The 13,411-nt window shown below is 43.9% G+C and overlaps 1 protein-coding gene across 6 annotated transcripts in view; it reads left to right on the plus strand.

Moving 5' to 3' along the window:
* TTLL6 (tubulin tyrosine ligase like 6) overlaps window positions 1-13,005 on the plus strand; it is a 47,311-nt gene extending 34,306 nt beyond the window's left edge. For 2 of the 6 annotated variants that reach the window (XM_077852893.1, XM_077852895.1), the window contains 3 exons: window positions 3,432-3,801; window positions 4,449-4,717; window positions 10,439-13,005. In XM_077852893.1, coding sequence (XP_077709019.1) covers window positions 3,432-3,801; window positions 4,449-4,717 — 639 coding nt within the window. In that variant the 3' untranslated portion in view covers window positions 10,439-13,005. The remainder of the gene's footprint in view (window positions 1-3,431; window positions 3,802-4,448; window positions 4,718-10,438) is intronic. The other 4 variants (XR_013354498.1, XR_013354496.1, XR_013354497.1 and 1 more) reach the window with 4 other exon arrangements.
* Window positions 13,006-13,411: the final 406 nt, after the last annotated feature.

Raw genomic sequence — 13,411 nt, forward strand, 5'->3', positions numbered from 1 at the left:
AAGAGTCAGACACTTAAGTGACTGAGACACCCCGGTGACCCTCTCACCCTCTCATATTTAAAGAACATCTCTTATAGACAGACATAAGTGGATCTTGCTTTTTAAAATCCAGTATGACAACCTCTGCCTTCAAATTGGAATATTTACTCCATTTTCATTTAATATAATTATTAATACAATTGAATTTAGGGCTGAAATTTTGTTTTCTATTGCTTTTTTCTCATGTTCCTCTTTTTTCGCCTTCTTTTGGGTTAATTCAAAATTGAATATTTGTTTTTATTCATATGTATATAATTTTTTTTAGTTATAACTTTTTGCTTTTTTTCTTAGTGGTTGCTCTGGGGATTCCAATATGTATCTCCAGCTTGTTAGAATCTACTTAGAGGTAATATATTTCATTTTGAATATGGGAAAATAATTCCCTCTTTTGTTCTAACATACATTATAAATCCCACAACACAGTGTTATAAATTTTTCTTGTTTTTTTTTAATATATATACACATCTTTTTTTTATTTATGATAGTCACACAGAGAGAGAGAGAGAGGCAGAGACATAGGCAGAGGGAGAAGCAGGCTCCATGCACTGGGAGCCCCACGTGGGATTCGATCCCGGGTCTCCAGGATCGCGCCCTGGGCCAAAGGCAGGCGCTAAACCGCTGCGCCACCCAGGGGTCCCCAATTTTTCTTGTTTTAAAAAAGATTTTATTTTTAAATAAGCTCTACACCCAATGTGGGGCTTGAACTCACAACCCTGAGATCAGGAATTGCATGTTCCCCTGACTGAGCCAGCCAGGTGCACCTAAATTTTGCTTTAAACAGTCATAATATTTAAAAGAATTAAGAGGAAGATATTATTTTTATTTAGAAAATTTTTAAAGATTACTTATTTATTTACTCATGAGAGACATACAGAGAGAGGCAGAGACATAGGCAGAGAGAGACATCTGTGGGAGCCTGATGTGATACTTGATCCTAGGACCCCGGGATCATGACCTGAGCTGAAGGCGAATGCTCAACCACTGAACCACCCAGGCATCCCAGGAAGATATTTTTTAAAAATATCTATTTATTTATTTGAGAGAGAGAAAGAGAGAGAGAACAAGTAGGAGGAGCAGAGGGAGTGGGAGAAAGAATCCCAAGCAGACTCCATGCCAAGAACAGAACCCACTGGGGGGCGCTTGGCTCCATGACCCCAAAATCAGGACCTGAGCCCAAACCAAGAGTGAATGCTTAACCAACTGCACCACCCAGGTGCCTCAAGAAGAAGAAGGATATTTTAAGAATATATTTGTATGTATATATGTAAAATATGTATATATGTGTGTTTATATGCATATGTATGTATATCTATATGTCATTTCCTTTTAGCCGGAAAAACTCTCTCTAGCATTTACTGTAGTGCATATCTCTTTGCTGGTGATGAATTTTCTATTTTTGTTTATCTAAAAATGTCTTTATTTAGCTTTCATTTTGAAGGCTATTTTTATTGGACCTAGAATTCTGGGTTGACATTTTTTTCTTGCAGCATTTTAAAAATATTGTTTCAGGGGATCCCTTGGTGGCTCAGCGGTTTAACACCTGCCTTCGACCCAGGGCATGATCCTGCAGTCCTGGGATCAAGTTCCACATCAGGCTCCCTCTATGGAGTCTGCTTCTCCCTGTGCCTGTGTCTCTGCGTCTCTGTCTCTCTCTCTCTCTGTCTCTCATGAATAAATAAATAAAATATTTTTAAAAAATGTTGTTTCATTATCTTCCCGTCTTCTTTTTCTTTTTTAAGAAGTCAACTGTATTTGTAACATTGTCCCCTATATGCACTGTGTCATTTTTCTTTGGCTGTTCTATCTTTGGATTTCAGCAATTTGACTATGATGTGTCTGGGTGTCATTATTTTTAAAGATTTTATTTTTTTTTAAGTAATCTCTAGGGCAGCCCGGGTGGCTCAGTGGTTTGGCGCCTCCTTTGGCCCAGGGCGTGATCCTGGAGACCCAGGATGGAGTTCCATGTCGGGCTCCCTGCGTGGAGCCTGCTTCTCCCTCTGCTGGTGTCTCTGCCTCTCTCTCTCTCTCTCTTTCTCTCTGTCTCTCATGAATATATAAATAAAATCTTAAAAAAAAAAGAGTCACATGCTTTTGACTGAGCCAGCCGGGCACTGCATCTGGGTGTCATTTTATTTGTACTTATTCTATTTAAGATTCTTGAGCTTGTTGGTTTTATAAATTGATGTCTTTTACCAAATTTGACAAGTTTATGGCTATTATTTCTTCAAGTATTTTTTCTGCCTTATTTCATTCCTCTCTATTTTACTGTGTCTATCACTGTAGGTACCTCAGATAATTAGAATCATACAATATTTATACTGTTGTGTCTGGTTTATTTCACTTAGCATAACATGTCAAAGTTTACTCATGTTGTAGTATATATCAGAATTTCCTTCCTTTTTAAAACTGAATAGTATTCCATCCATTCATCCATTGGTGGATATTTGGGTTATGTCCACCTTTTGGCTGTTATGAATAATGTTGCTGGGAATGTTGGTGTACATGCCTTTTAAAAAGGAGTCATATAATAACTCATACCTAGAAGCAGAAATACTGGGTCACAGAGTATTTATAATCTTATTTAACTGACTATTTCCAGATGATTCACCAGAATGACTATACCAGTCTACATTATCAGCAGTGCATGAGAGTCCCTATTCTGCACCCCCACCAATAGCTTTCTAATTTTTTCCAGTATCATAGCTGTGAAATAATATCTATTTTTCTGATGACCGGTTTCTAGAGTTTAAAAATCTCTCGTTTGTTAACAACAACAACAACAAAAAAAAAAAAAAAAAAAAAAAACAGAAGAAGCTCTGTGGACCTCTCCACCATCCTCTGCCCTAGTGGTTAGTCGATTCCTGGTTAGGAATCGACTAGGAAATGATTCTAACCTAATCTTTCTTGTTGCTGATGAGCTTGGCTTACTTAGTCTGTTTAAATCAAGAAGGCGGAGCACCTGCGTGGCTCAGTGGCTGAGCGACTGCCTTTGGTTCAGGTCATGATCCCGGGATCCGGGAATCGAGTCCCACATCAGGCTCCCAGCACGAAGCCTGCTTCTCCCTCTGTCTGTGTCTCTGCCTCTCTCTGTGTCTCTCATGAATAAATAAATATATTAAAAAAGGAAAAAAAAAAGGGACGTCTGGGTGGCTCAGCGGTTGAGCATCTGCCTTTGGCTCAGGCGTGATCCCAGAGTCCCTAGATCGAGTCCCTCATCGGGATCTTTGCATGGAGCCTGCTTCTCTTCCCTCTTCCTATGTCTCTGCCTCCCTCTCTCTGTGTCTCTCATGAATAAATTAATAAAATCTTAAAAAAATAAACAATAAATCAAGAAGGCATAGGAAGGAGCCCTAGGCTTCCACAACCTCATTTTGGACTGTTTTCTCTTCCAGCCCTTAACCTCAATAGAAACCTCCTCAGACTCTGCCACCCAGGTCTCAGACTCCCCAGAGTCTCTGCTGAGCAGGACCGGGACAACCAGCTCTGAATGCAGCAGCCCCGAGATGGATAAGGCGGTCTCCCTTAAATACAAGCACCACTACACTCCCCAGCACCTCATCCAGGGTAAAATAGCAAAAATTTCTCTTCCAACCAAATCCCAGACCTTCTTAGGAAGTCTGAACCGAAAGCGGACTTCACTGAAGAACGACAGGAGGAAGCAGCATCTGATGTCAGAGCTCTTCACCAAGGTTCAACCGAGGGAGAAACTTTCCCTGTTCCCAGCTTACTACAACCCGAAGCTGATGCTGAATAGCAAATCACGTGAGTGCCAGTGTGTCCAGGCCTGTCCAGGGGACCGGGTAACTAACACAACCAGTCTCGTCTTTGCAGAGAGCCCAGTTTGGGGGGATTGGGGGAGATGCAGCCCCTGCCTGCAGGGAGACCCCCATCTGATAGTGGAGACATAGGCCACATCCTTAGGGGATCTCAGGTCTTACTGAAATACAAAAAAAAAAAAAAAAATGGTGGAGGGTACCTGGGTGGCTCAGTGGTTGAGCGTCTGCCTTTGGCTAGGTCGTGATCCCGGGGTCCTGGGATCGAGTCCCCCATCGAGCTCCCCACAGGGAGCCTGCTTCTCCCTCTGCCTATGTCTCTGCCCCTCTTCCTTTGTCTTTCATGAATAAATAAATAAAATCTTTAAAAAAAAAAGAAAAGAAAATACAAAAAAAAAAAAGGGTAAACAGAATGCTTTAGACAAGTACCCTGTTCCATGTTTCCTGGTTGTTACTCAGGTGAGGCACATGCAGCTGAGTCTGCATCAGTTAAGGGGCATGTCGTGGCTGTTTGTGATTCAGGAACTTCAGCTGGTTTTTAAGCCAGGGGACCCTTGTGGGAGGTGGCCTCCCGCCCGCAACGTGTGCCCAGTCCAGCAACACAAATATCTGATGCCTATCACTTCACCTTTCCAGAAAACCGCTCCCCGCCCTGGGAGGGCTACTTCAGCAGCCGGAGCTCTGGTGAGAAGAAACAGCTGCGTGTGTCCTCCGTGCTCCTCCTGAATGATCCTCCCAGCCCTGACGTGTCTCTGAATGATCTGCTGGTGGTTGCCACCCCGGCCCGACTGGATCCCAGGCCTGGCAGGAGCCATAGTGGCGCCATGAGAGGCCCGTGTGTGCAGGAGCAGGAAGCATACAGCCACGGCCTGATCTCTGGCCAGAAAGGATGTGAGAGGGACTAGGTAGGCCCACCCATGTTCCCTTCATGTGCTTGTTTCATTGGCAGGCACCACGTGCGTATTTCTGGAACATCAGGTAGGTAGGTAGATGATTGGATGGATAAAGACATACAGGTAAGTAAATAATTAAGACAGACCTCAGTCATGATGTGGCCCCCTTGCAATGTATAAATCTGCCATGACCACTCTGTCCCCACTGCTTTGGGGGTGCTTTGCTTGTCTTCCACTTATGGCTAAAATTGAGAGTCGTTAACATTGATCCCAGAAGTAGAACCATGAGGGATTGATTACCACACCTTTCATTCCACCTCAGTCCAGGTCTCTTGCCCCAAAAGCTGGCCCTCTAATGACATGCACAGAAGGAACAATACAACAGGACAATGGAACCTGAGGGGATCTGAAAACAAAGACCCTGGAGAAGCTTTGATCCCACTATGTGCAAGAATGGAGGAGATAGCAAGGAGCCCTCTGTGATGAGCTTGGCTTATTTAGTCTGTTTAAATCAAGAAGGCATAGGAAGAAGCCCTAGGCTTCCACAACGTCATTTTGTGGGATCCAAATGATCAAGGCTGGTATGTACCAACTTAGGAGAGCTCGACAGCGTAGCGTGGTGTGAAGAAGGGGGGCTTATGCTACTTGGCTACCTAGAGAGGAAGGCTGTGCTTTTTTTTTTAAGATTTTATTTATTTATTTGAGAGAGAGAGAGAGCACAGGTGCATGAGCAGGGCGGAGAGGCAGAGGCAGAGAGAGAAGCAGACTCCCCACTGAGCAGGGAGCCGGACCTGGGGCTCCATCCCAGGACCCTGAGATCATGACCTGAGCCGAAGGCAAACGCTTAATGAAATGAGCCACCCAGGCACCCCAAGGCTCTGCATTCTAATCATCACCCTCACTCCTGCCACTAAAGCAGACTATGACCACCAGTTTGACTGGGCCCCTTCATGACCAGTAGCTCACACTGCAGAAGGGTGGGCCAGTAAACACTTTGGGTGCTTGTAAAAATGCATATGCCAGGGCGTGCTTCCAGAAATTCTGATTCAATAAGTCCTAGTAGGGGCCCAAGAATTTGCATTTGAGAAGGTCTTCTTTATGATTCTGATGCCCTTCTCACCACCCTCAGAGAAAAAGTGGGCCTGGTGTTTCCCAAACTTCCTTGGCAATACAAATCATGGGGGGCCCTTGTTAAGCCTATTGCTTTCTGGGTGACACCCCTGAAAATTGACACAAGAGGATTGAGATGAGGCCCTGGGCATCTGTCTCTTGAATAAGTACCTCAGGTGTGGTAGTGAGGGCTGTCCTACATCTAGACCCAGGCCTGGGCAGAGGAACCTGTGATAGCCAGGCCTGACCTGTGGGCCTGATATTAGTACAAAACTCCCTGATCCTTATGGAGCTCAAACCTACCCCTACTATCTTTGGTTTGTAATTTTATAGTACTAAAATTAAAAAAAAAATTTTTTTTAGATTTATTTATTTATTTTAGGGGGAGAGAGAGAGAGAGAGAGAGAGAGAGAAAATGCATGTATAAATGTGTGCACATGTAGGTGGCCAAGCCAACCAAAGGAAGGGGCAGAAGGAAAGAATCTCAAGCAGATTTCCAGATGAGCATGGAGCCCCACCTGGGGCTCAGTCTCATAACCCTGAGATCATGACCTGAGCCAAAATCAAGAGTCAGATGCCTAACCAACTGAGCCACCCAGGTACCCCAAATTCAAAATTTAAGTGAAGATACGGTTACTTATTTATTGCTATTTATGCTCCTATTGTTAAGAAAAGGGGGGGTGATATAGCAGATTACAGTGAAAAATTTATTCAATGTGACTGTTACAATGAAGTTATAATGATCAGAAGCCACACAGAGAAAGAGAGAAGATCATTATATTAAGAGAGAGTGATAAAGGGCTTCTTGAATTGACTATTGAATTTGGCTCAGAATCTCTTTTTTTTTTTTTTTAGTTTTTTTTTTAAGAGATTTTATTTATTTATTCATGATAGACATAGAGAGAGAGGCAGAGACACAGGCAGAGGGAGAAGTAGGCTCCATACCGGAAGCCCGTCGTGGGACTCAATCCCGGGACTCCAGGATTGCGGCCTGGCCGAAGGCAGGCGCCAAACCGCTGAGCCACCCAGGGATCCCCTGGCCCAGAATCTCTTAAACAGAAAAGGCCAAACAAAGCATTCTGTTTGGGTCTTTCTTGTCTCTCCAATAAGAATAGAGACTCTCTTAAGGATATGGACTATGGGGACACCTGGGTGACTCAGCGGTTGAGCACCTGCCTTTGGCTCAGGGCGTGATCCCAGGATCCACAATCCAGGATCGAGTCCAGAAGCCTGCTTCTCCCTCTGCCCATGTCTCTGCTTCTCTGTGTGTGTGTCTCTTTGAATAAATAAATAAAATCCTAAAAAAAAAAAAAAAAGGTTTTAAAAAAAGTATATGGACTATGTGTCTACTGTCAGACTGGGGTCTTCCTGAGGGCAGGGGCTGCATCTCCCCTGCTAAGCCCAGACTGGGAGCTCCTCAAAGATTAGGGCTATTGGTCACTTCATCCCCTGGGCTCTTGGTACATCCTTGTACATACTGGTATTTTTTTTTTTTTTAATACATACTGGTATTTTAAAAAATATATTTATTTATTTTTAGACAGAGACAGTGCGCGTTCTTGGGGACAGGGACAGAGGGAGAGAGAATCTCAAGCAGACTCCACACTGAGTGTGGAGCTGGACTTGGGGCTTGATCTCATGACCCTGAGATCATGACCTGAGTCAAAACCAAGAGCCAGAGGCTTAACTGACTGTACCCTCCAGGTGCCCCCATGCTGGCACTTACATAATTGGTTCCTCAACACCAGATTTGGGTTATAGTGAGCTGGAAACAGGGAGAGCTTTTTGCTCAGTTGAATCTCTGACGTCAGGCACCCCTCTTTGTGTCATTCTTTAGCAAAGTCCAGCGTGGATTGAGACTCCCTGAGAGGCTCTGGGATTTTTTTTTTGGCAGAGAAGTTTTTGGTATTTTCTCCTAAATGAGTAAAAATAAGTTAAAAAATAAAGATAGATAATTCCTTAGGAGAGACTTGTTGCCCTGGCTCTAATTTCTGAGAGCAGTTTGTCATACGGAGTCTCATATTATAGATTTTTACTACCGTAGTGGACAGTGACTGAAGGCATTGACTTTTAATGAATATTAATGATGGTAATAGTTACCTCTATTTTTTGGTAGTCTACCATATAAGTGTGCCAGCACTTATTTTTTTAATCTAATTTCATTCCAATCTCAATTGTGCACTTTAGAAAAGAAAAAAAATTGAGTCTCAAAAAGCGTAACGCCTAACCTTTGGGAGGTCACACAGCTTTTAAGTGATAGAGCAAGGATATGAGTCAGATGTTTCTGATTCCCAAACCATACTATCTTTCTTTCAAATGGCATTTTTAATAATCTTCAGTTTGATGGGACGCCTGGGTGGCTTAGTGGTTAAGCATCTGCCTTTGATTCAGAGCCTGATCCCGGGTTTGGGGATCGGGTCCCACATCAGGCTCCTGCAGAGAGCCTGCTTCTTCCTCTGCCTGTGTCTCTGCCTCTCTCTCCATCTCTCATGAATAAATAAATAAAATCTTTAAAAAAATAATAATAATCTTCAGTTTGAGCCTAAGGGCATAATAAATAGCTCTGTATGAAGGCATTTCTGCAGGTAGCAGAGGTAGCCAAGACCAGGCAAGGCCTCTTAGAATGCCATGGGGGTCACCAGATCTCAGAGCTGGCTCTCTGCTCTTAGGTCAAATGATGGCTTCAAAAAATGCCCAATTAATCAGTCCACAAAGGACTGACACATACAAGGCAAACTCATAAAGTCTAGTTATATACAGGGCAATGCCTGGCTATCGATGCTTTGATTTACAAATGAAGGATGAGGGCAGCCTGGGTGGCTCAGCGGTTTAGTGCTTGCCCAGGGCGTGATCCTGGGGACCCAGGATCGAGTCCCATGTTGGGCTCCCTGCATGGAGCCTGCTTCTCCCTCTGCCTGTATCTCTGCCTCTCTCTCTTGTCTCTCATGAATAAATAAATAAAAAATCTTAAAAACAAAAACAAATGGAGGATGATGTGGCATAAGAATAGGGCTTCTGTATAATAAGTAATGGTTAGGAGCACCTGGGTGGCTCTGTCAGTTAGGCTGTCTGCCTTGGGCTCTAGTCATGATCTTATAGGACTCTCGAGTCATGGGACTCAAGATCTCATGATCTTCCTGGGATCGAGCCCTGCATTGGGCTCCCTGTTCCACAGGAAACCTGTTTCTCCCTTTTCCTCTGCCTGCTGCTCTCCCCGCTTGTGCTTTCTCTCTGTCAAATAAATGAATAAAATAAAATAAATAATGGTTGAATGAAGGAAGGAAAGAGTAGAGCAGAGGTCTGAATTATGGATCAAGGGCTCTCTTGGTCAGTGTAATACCCTCCACACATCAAGTTGAGGTACCATGTCCTGTGTAATTCCTCAGGTCAGTGCTGTGAGGTTAGCAAGAAGACATCAATTTGGGGCAGTAAATGACTCGCCCAACCTCACACAAGTGATGCATTCTGGACAAATAGCATGATGTTTCTTCCATCTTGATCCATGTGAAGAAGGAGCCCTGACAATTTCCTGCATGTCTCTACTTAGATCACTATCATCTCATCATCCTTCCTCTCGATCTACTTTCGCAGTGGGTCAGCCACTGAGCCTAGGGTTTCAGATCTGTCAACAATTCAGTTTTAGGGGATAAATAGCCCACTTTGTAGATTTTAAGATGATTAAAAGCTTATTAAGGGGGGATCCCTGGGTTGCTCAGTGGTTTGGCACCTGCCTTTGGCCCAGGGAGTGATCCTGGAGTCCCGGGATCGAGTCCCATGTCGGGCTCCCTGCATGGAGCCTGCTTCTCCCTCTGCCTGTGTCTCTGCCTCTCTTTCTCTCTGTCTCTCATGAATAAATAAATAAAATCTAAAAAAAAAAAAAGCTTATTAAGGGGGATGCTTGGCACCCTGGTGAGTATATGGTGGCTGCAGTGGTGATGATGATCATGATAATGATACTGTGTTGATGGTGATGACCCCAGTAGGGACTAAAGCAAAACACACTTGCTTTTGGTGTACTTTTAAAAGCTTTGTGTGCATTCTCTCCATCCTCAAAGTAACTGTGTGGTAAGAATCACTATAATTCTTTTTTTTTTTTTTAAGATTTTATTTATTCATGAGAGGCACAGAGAGAGAGAGAGGCAGAGACATAGCAGAAGGAGAAGCAGGCTCCATGCAGGAAGCCTGATGCGGGACTTGATCCTGGGACTCCAGGATCACACCCTGGGCCGAAGGCAGACGTTAAACCCCTGAGCCACCCAGGGATCCCTATTCTTTTTTTTTTTTTTTTTTTTCAAACGAGAAAGCCAAAGGTTAGAGAGATTAAGTAACTTGCACGAGAACACTCAGAGCTCCTGGGCCTATGCACTTAACCACTACCTCTTATTGTCTCTGACCAGCCATCTTGGCTGCTCTTAAATGGTCCATATTCAATGTTTGGGGCTGTAAGGATGCAGGAAGATAAATGGCATGTAGGTAAAATGAGTTTCTGGTGATTATGGATGTGATCATCTGAGTGCCTCCTGACCTGCTGGACAGGATGGTAAGGAGAGTTAATTGACTGGAATCCTCTAGGTGCCATTTTAAAGGAAAATCTAAGAAAAAAATCTTTTTTTTTCTTTTCAGAATCATACTGGATCTCTGCCATTTCTCCCTCTTTCTACCTCTTATTCCCAGGAAAAGATTTATCTTATTTTTAAAGTGTCTACAATGTCCATAGAATCAACTGAAAATTTTATTTCCTCATCTAGATAACCTGGTCTTATAACTTCCCATTAACACCACTGGGCCAACAGCCTTGTGTTTTATACCCTCCCAGTTAGTGCTGTAGGCCCATGACTTCTGAGACGTATCGGTGCTACTCCAGGACACACCCCAGTTGCCCCATTAGTGGCATTCCTTTGGGTCCCTCAGATGACACTATCATCCAGAACACTCCCCCCAGATAGAGCAATATGAACGGAGGACTGTTTCAGAGAGGAACTCAAAGTTTCCAGGAATCTAAAGCCCTCAGTCTACCAACAGGTCTGTGTCAGTAGGTTTTCAACTCCAAAGAGAAAAGACAGAGAAAGGGCAAGGCTTGATGGAAGATTCTGAACCCTGAGTAAGGGAATTGAGGCAGGTATAACTTTACCAGGTACAGACCAGACCTCCTCCTCCCACCTGAGCCACCTCTGTGCCCAACACCTTCTTGCTACCTCCCTTACCAGTCCACAGCCACATCAATCTTGCTGAAGAAGTGAGGCAAGAATACCCAGCCTGCAGGTGTTTCTTCCATCAGCCTGCAGAAATGATGCATCTTCCCCTCAGGTATCTGCTAATAAAATAAATTGCCATGCTCAGTGCTGGGATGGTGAGCCTGATCCAGAGTGAGAATGAGCAGACGGAAGTGGGAGAGAGAGTTTTCCTGAGCACTCCTCATTAAGAAAGGTCCAAATTCACCAAAAATGCATCGGGAGCCTTTGAAGAATTTCTTTGGATGAATGGTAAGCCCTGTCCTCCTTGCTGAGAGCCTTGTGTCTGAGGTGGACCTTTTGGGGGGCTCCATGGTTGCCATGTGTCTGCCCAACATAAATCCTGGCTAGACTCCAGGCATAACATTTCATTTTGCCAGTTCGTTCTCTACCCTCTCTAAGAATGTGATCCAAGACTTTGCCTCACTTGCTCTTTCTGAGTTAGGTCCCAGGAATGAGCTTTGGAAGAGGAGTATGGGGCAGGGGTGGAAGAAGGATGAGGTCTGAAGTCAAGAGCCTGCTTCACAATGTTGATTCAGCTTTACTCTATGAAGTCCTAATGGGATGAATTTCTGGCCCCAGGGATGTCAGGAGATTCTGAGATAATTGAAGCCTACACTATTCCTCACTTAATTATCCAAAACACTGAATGGAAAATCCATTTGCATCCAGCTGTGAAACACACACATACATAACACCTTCATCTCCACTTATGCCTGGTTTTCAAAGACTCCTGGTGTAGAGTTCTTAGTGAGTTGAGGCCTACCTGGATGGCAGAAGAAGGAAGCCGTGATTACAACTAGGGAGATTAGTAAAAAATTAACCCTCCTGGGGCACCTGGCTGGCTGTCAGTGGAGCATGCGACTCTTGATCTTGGGGTTGTGAGTTTGAGCCCCACATTGGGTGTAGAGATTACTTTTAAAAAAATCCACTCTCCCTTTGCCAGCCCTTTCCCAACACCATTTAGAAGTCTCAACAAGGACTGATTCAAGGCCAGTTTTTCCATTGTCATTATCAGTTTGCTATAGATTATAGCCTGGACCACACAAAAGATGTAAGACTTTAAGACTTTCTGAAATGGGGCTTTCTAAAACCTCGATGTCTTTCCCTTTTTCTCCCTAGTCACCAGCCCCAGCCAGTCAAGGTTCCTAAGCTGATAAAAAGGAATTCTTTTAATAAGGTGAAGTCAGAATTATTTGTCTTTCTAGGGGACAATTTGGTGCCCACATCCTTAATCCTAGACATAGTTTCAGCTTCATGAGCATGCAATCTGTGTAATCTCACATGGCTCCACACTTAGAAGGGCCCTATACTTGGTTAATGCTCTGTTGTCACCCTCTTGAAATTCTGGACATTTTTTGAACAAGGAGCCCCGCATTTTCATTTTGCACCCACCACATTATGTAGCCAGTCCTGCTACTGGCTTCAACAGGTCTGAGTTATCCAATGAGAAGGCAAAATGGCAGGCCCCATGCACCGCCTGCCTATTCACCCATAGGGTTTTGCAGAACAACTGTCTGCTGAACAAAAAATGCTTGTGACAGACCTTGCCCCTGTGGATTGGCAGTAGACTAAAACAGGTCCACAGACAGCTGGCCTGAATTAAGTGCCACTAATAAAAAGTGTCATTAGTTGAGAAGGAAATGCCCTCGCACCAGCTGGGAGGATCAAGTCCCCTTCTTCAGAGGAGGTGATATTTGAGATGGCAAGGAAAGATAAATACAATTTTGAATTGTTTTTTAAAAGATTTATTTTATTTTAGAGGGTGGGAAGAGGGGCAAAGGGAGAGGGAGAAGAGAATCCTCAAGAAGACTGCCGGCTGAGTGTGGAGCCGGATGCAGGGCTCGATCCCACAACCCTGAGACCCTGAGACCAGACCTGAGCTGAAACCAAGAGTCGGGTGCCTAACCAACTGAGACACCCAGGTGCCTTACAATAAATATGACTTTTTAAAGCGGATATGAGGTGTGGTACTGAGGCTTACTGGTCTGGAAGAAGACAAAAACAATCCCAAACATGGTCAAAAAGCAAAGCCGAGTCCAATCTGGATAGTTCCAAAAGGAAAATTGGGAGGTGACAATGAGAAGGTGGTGTGTGAGACCAGACCATATTGGAGACCCCAGCGCCCTTGTTTATATCACCAGTATTGCGTTCCTCGTGATGGTGAACTTGTTTACGTGGCTGTCTCTCCACAGGGCTATACCATGTCTTTACATCTTTTTTTTATATATTTTTTTATTTTTCTTTACATCTTTATATCCCCTGCTTTTAGCCTAGTGCCTAGGACATGATAAAAATTCGGTAAATATTTGCTGAATGACTGAATATTGAGGATCTAAAATGTTATCCTGGGAAGTGTTTACAG

This window comes from Canis aureus, chromosome 16, assembly GCF_053574225.1.
Source record: "Canis aureus isolate CA01 chromosome 16, VMU_Caureus_v.1.0, whole genome shotgun sequence".
NCBI lineage: Eukaryota > Metazoa > Chordata > Mammalia > Carnivora > Canidae > Canis > Canis aureus.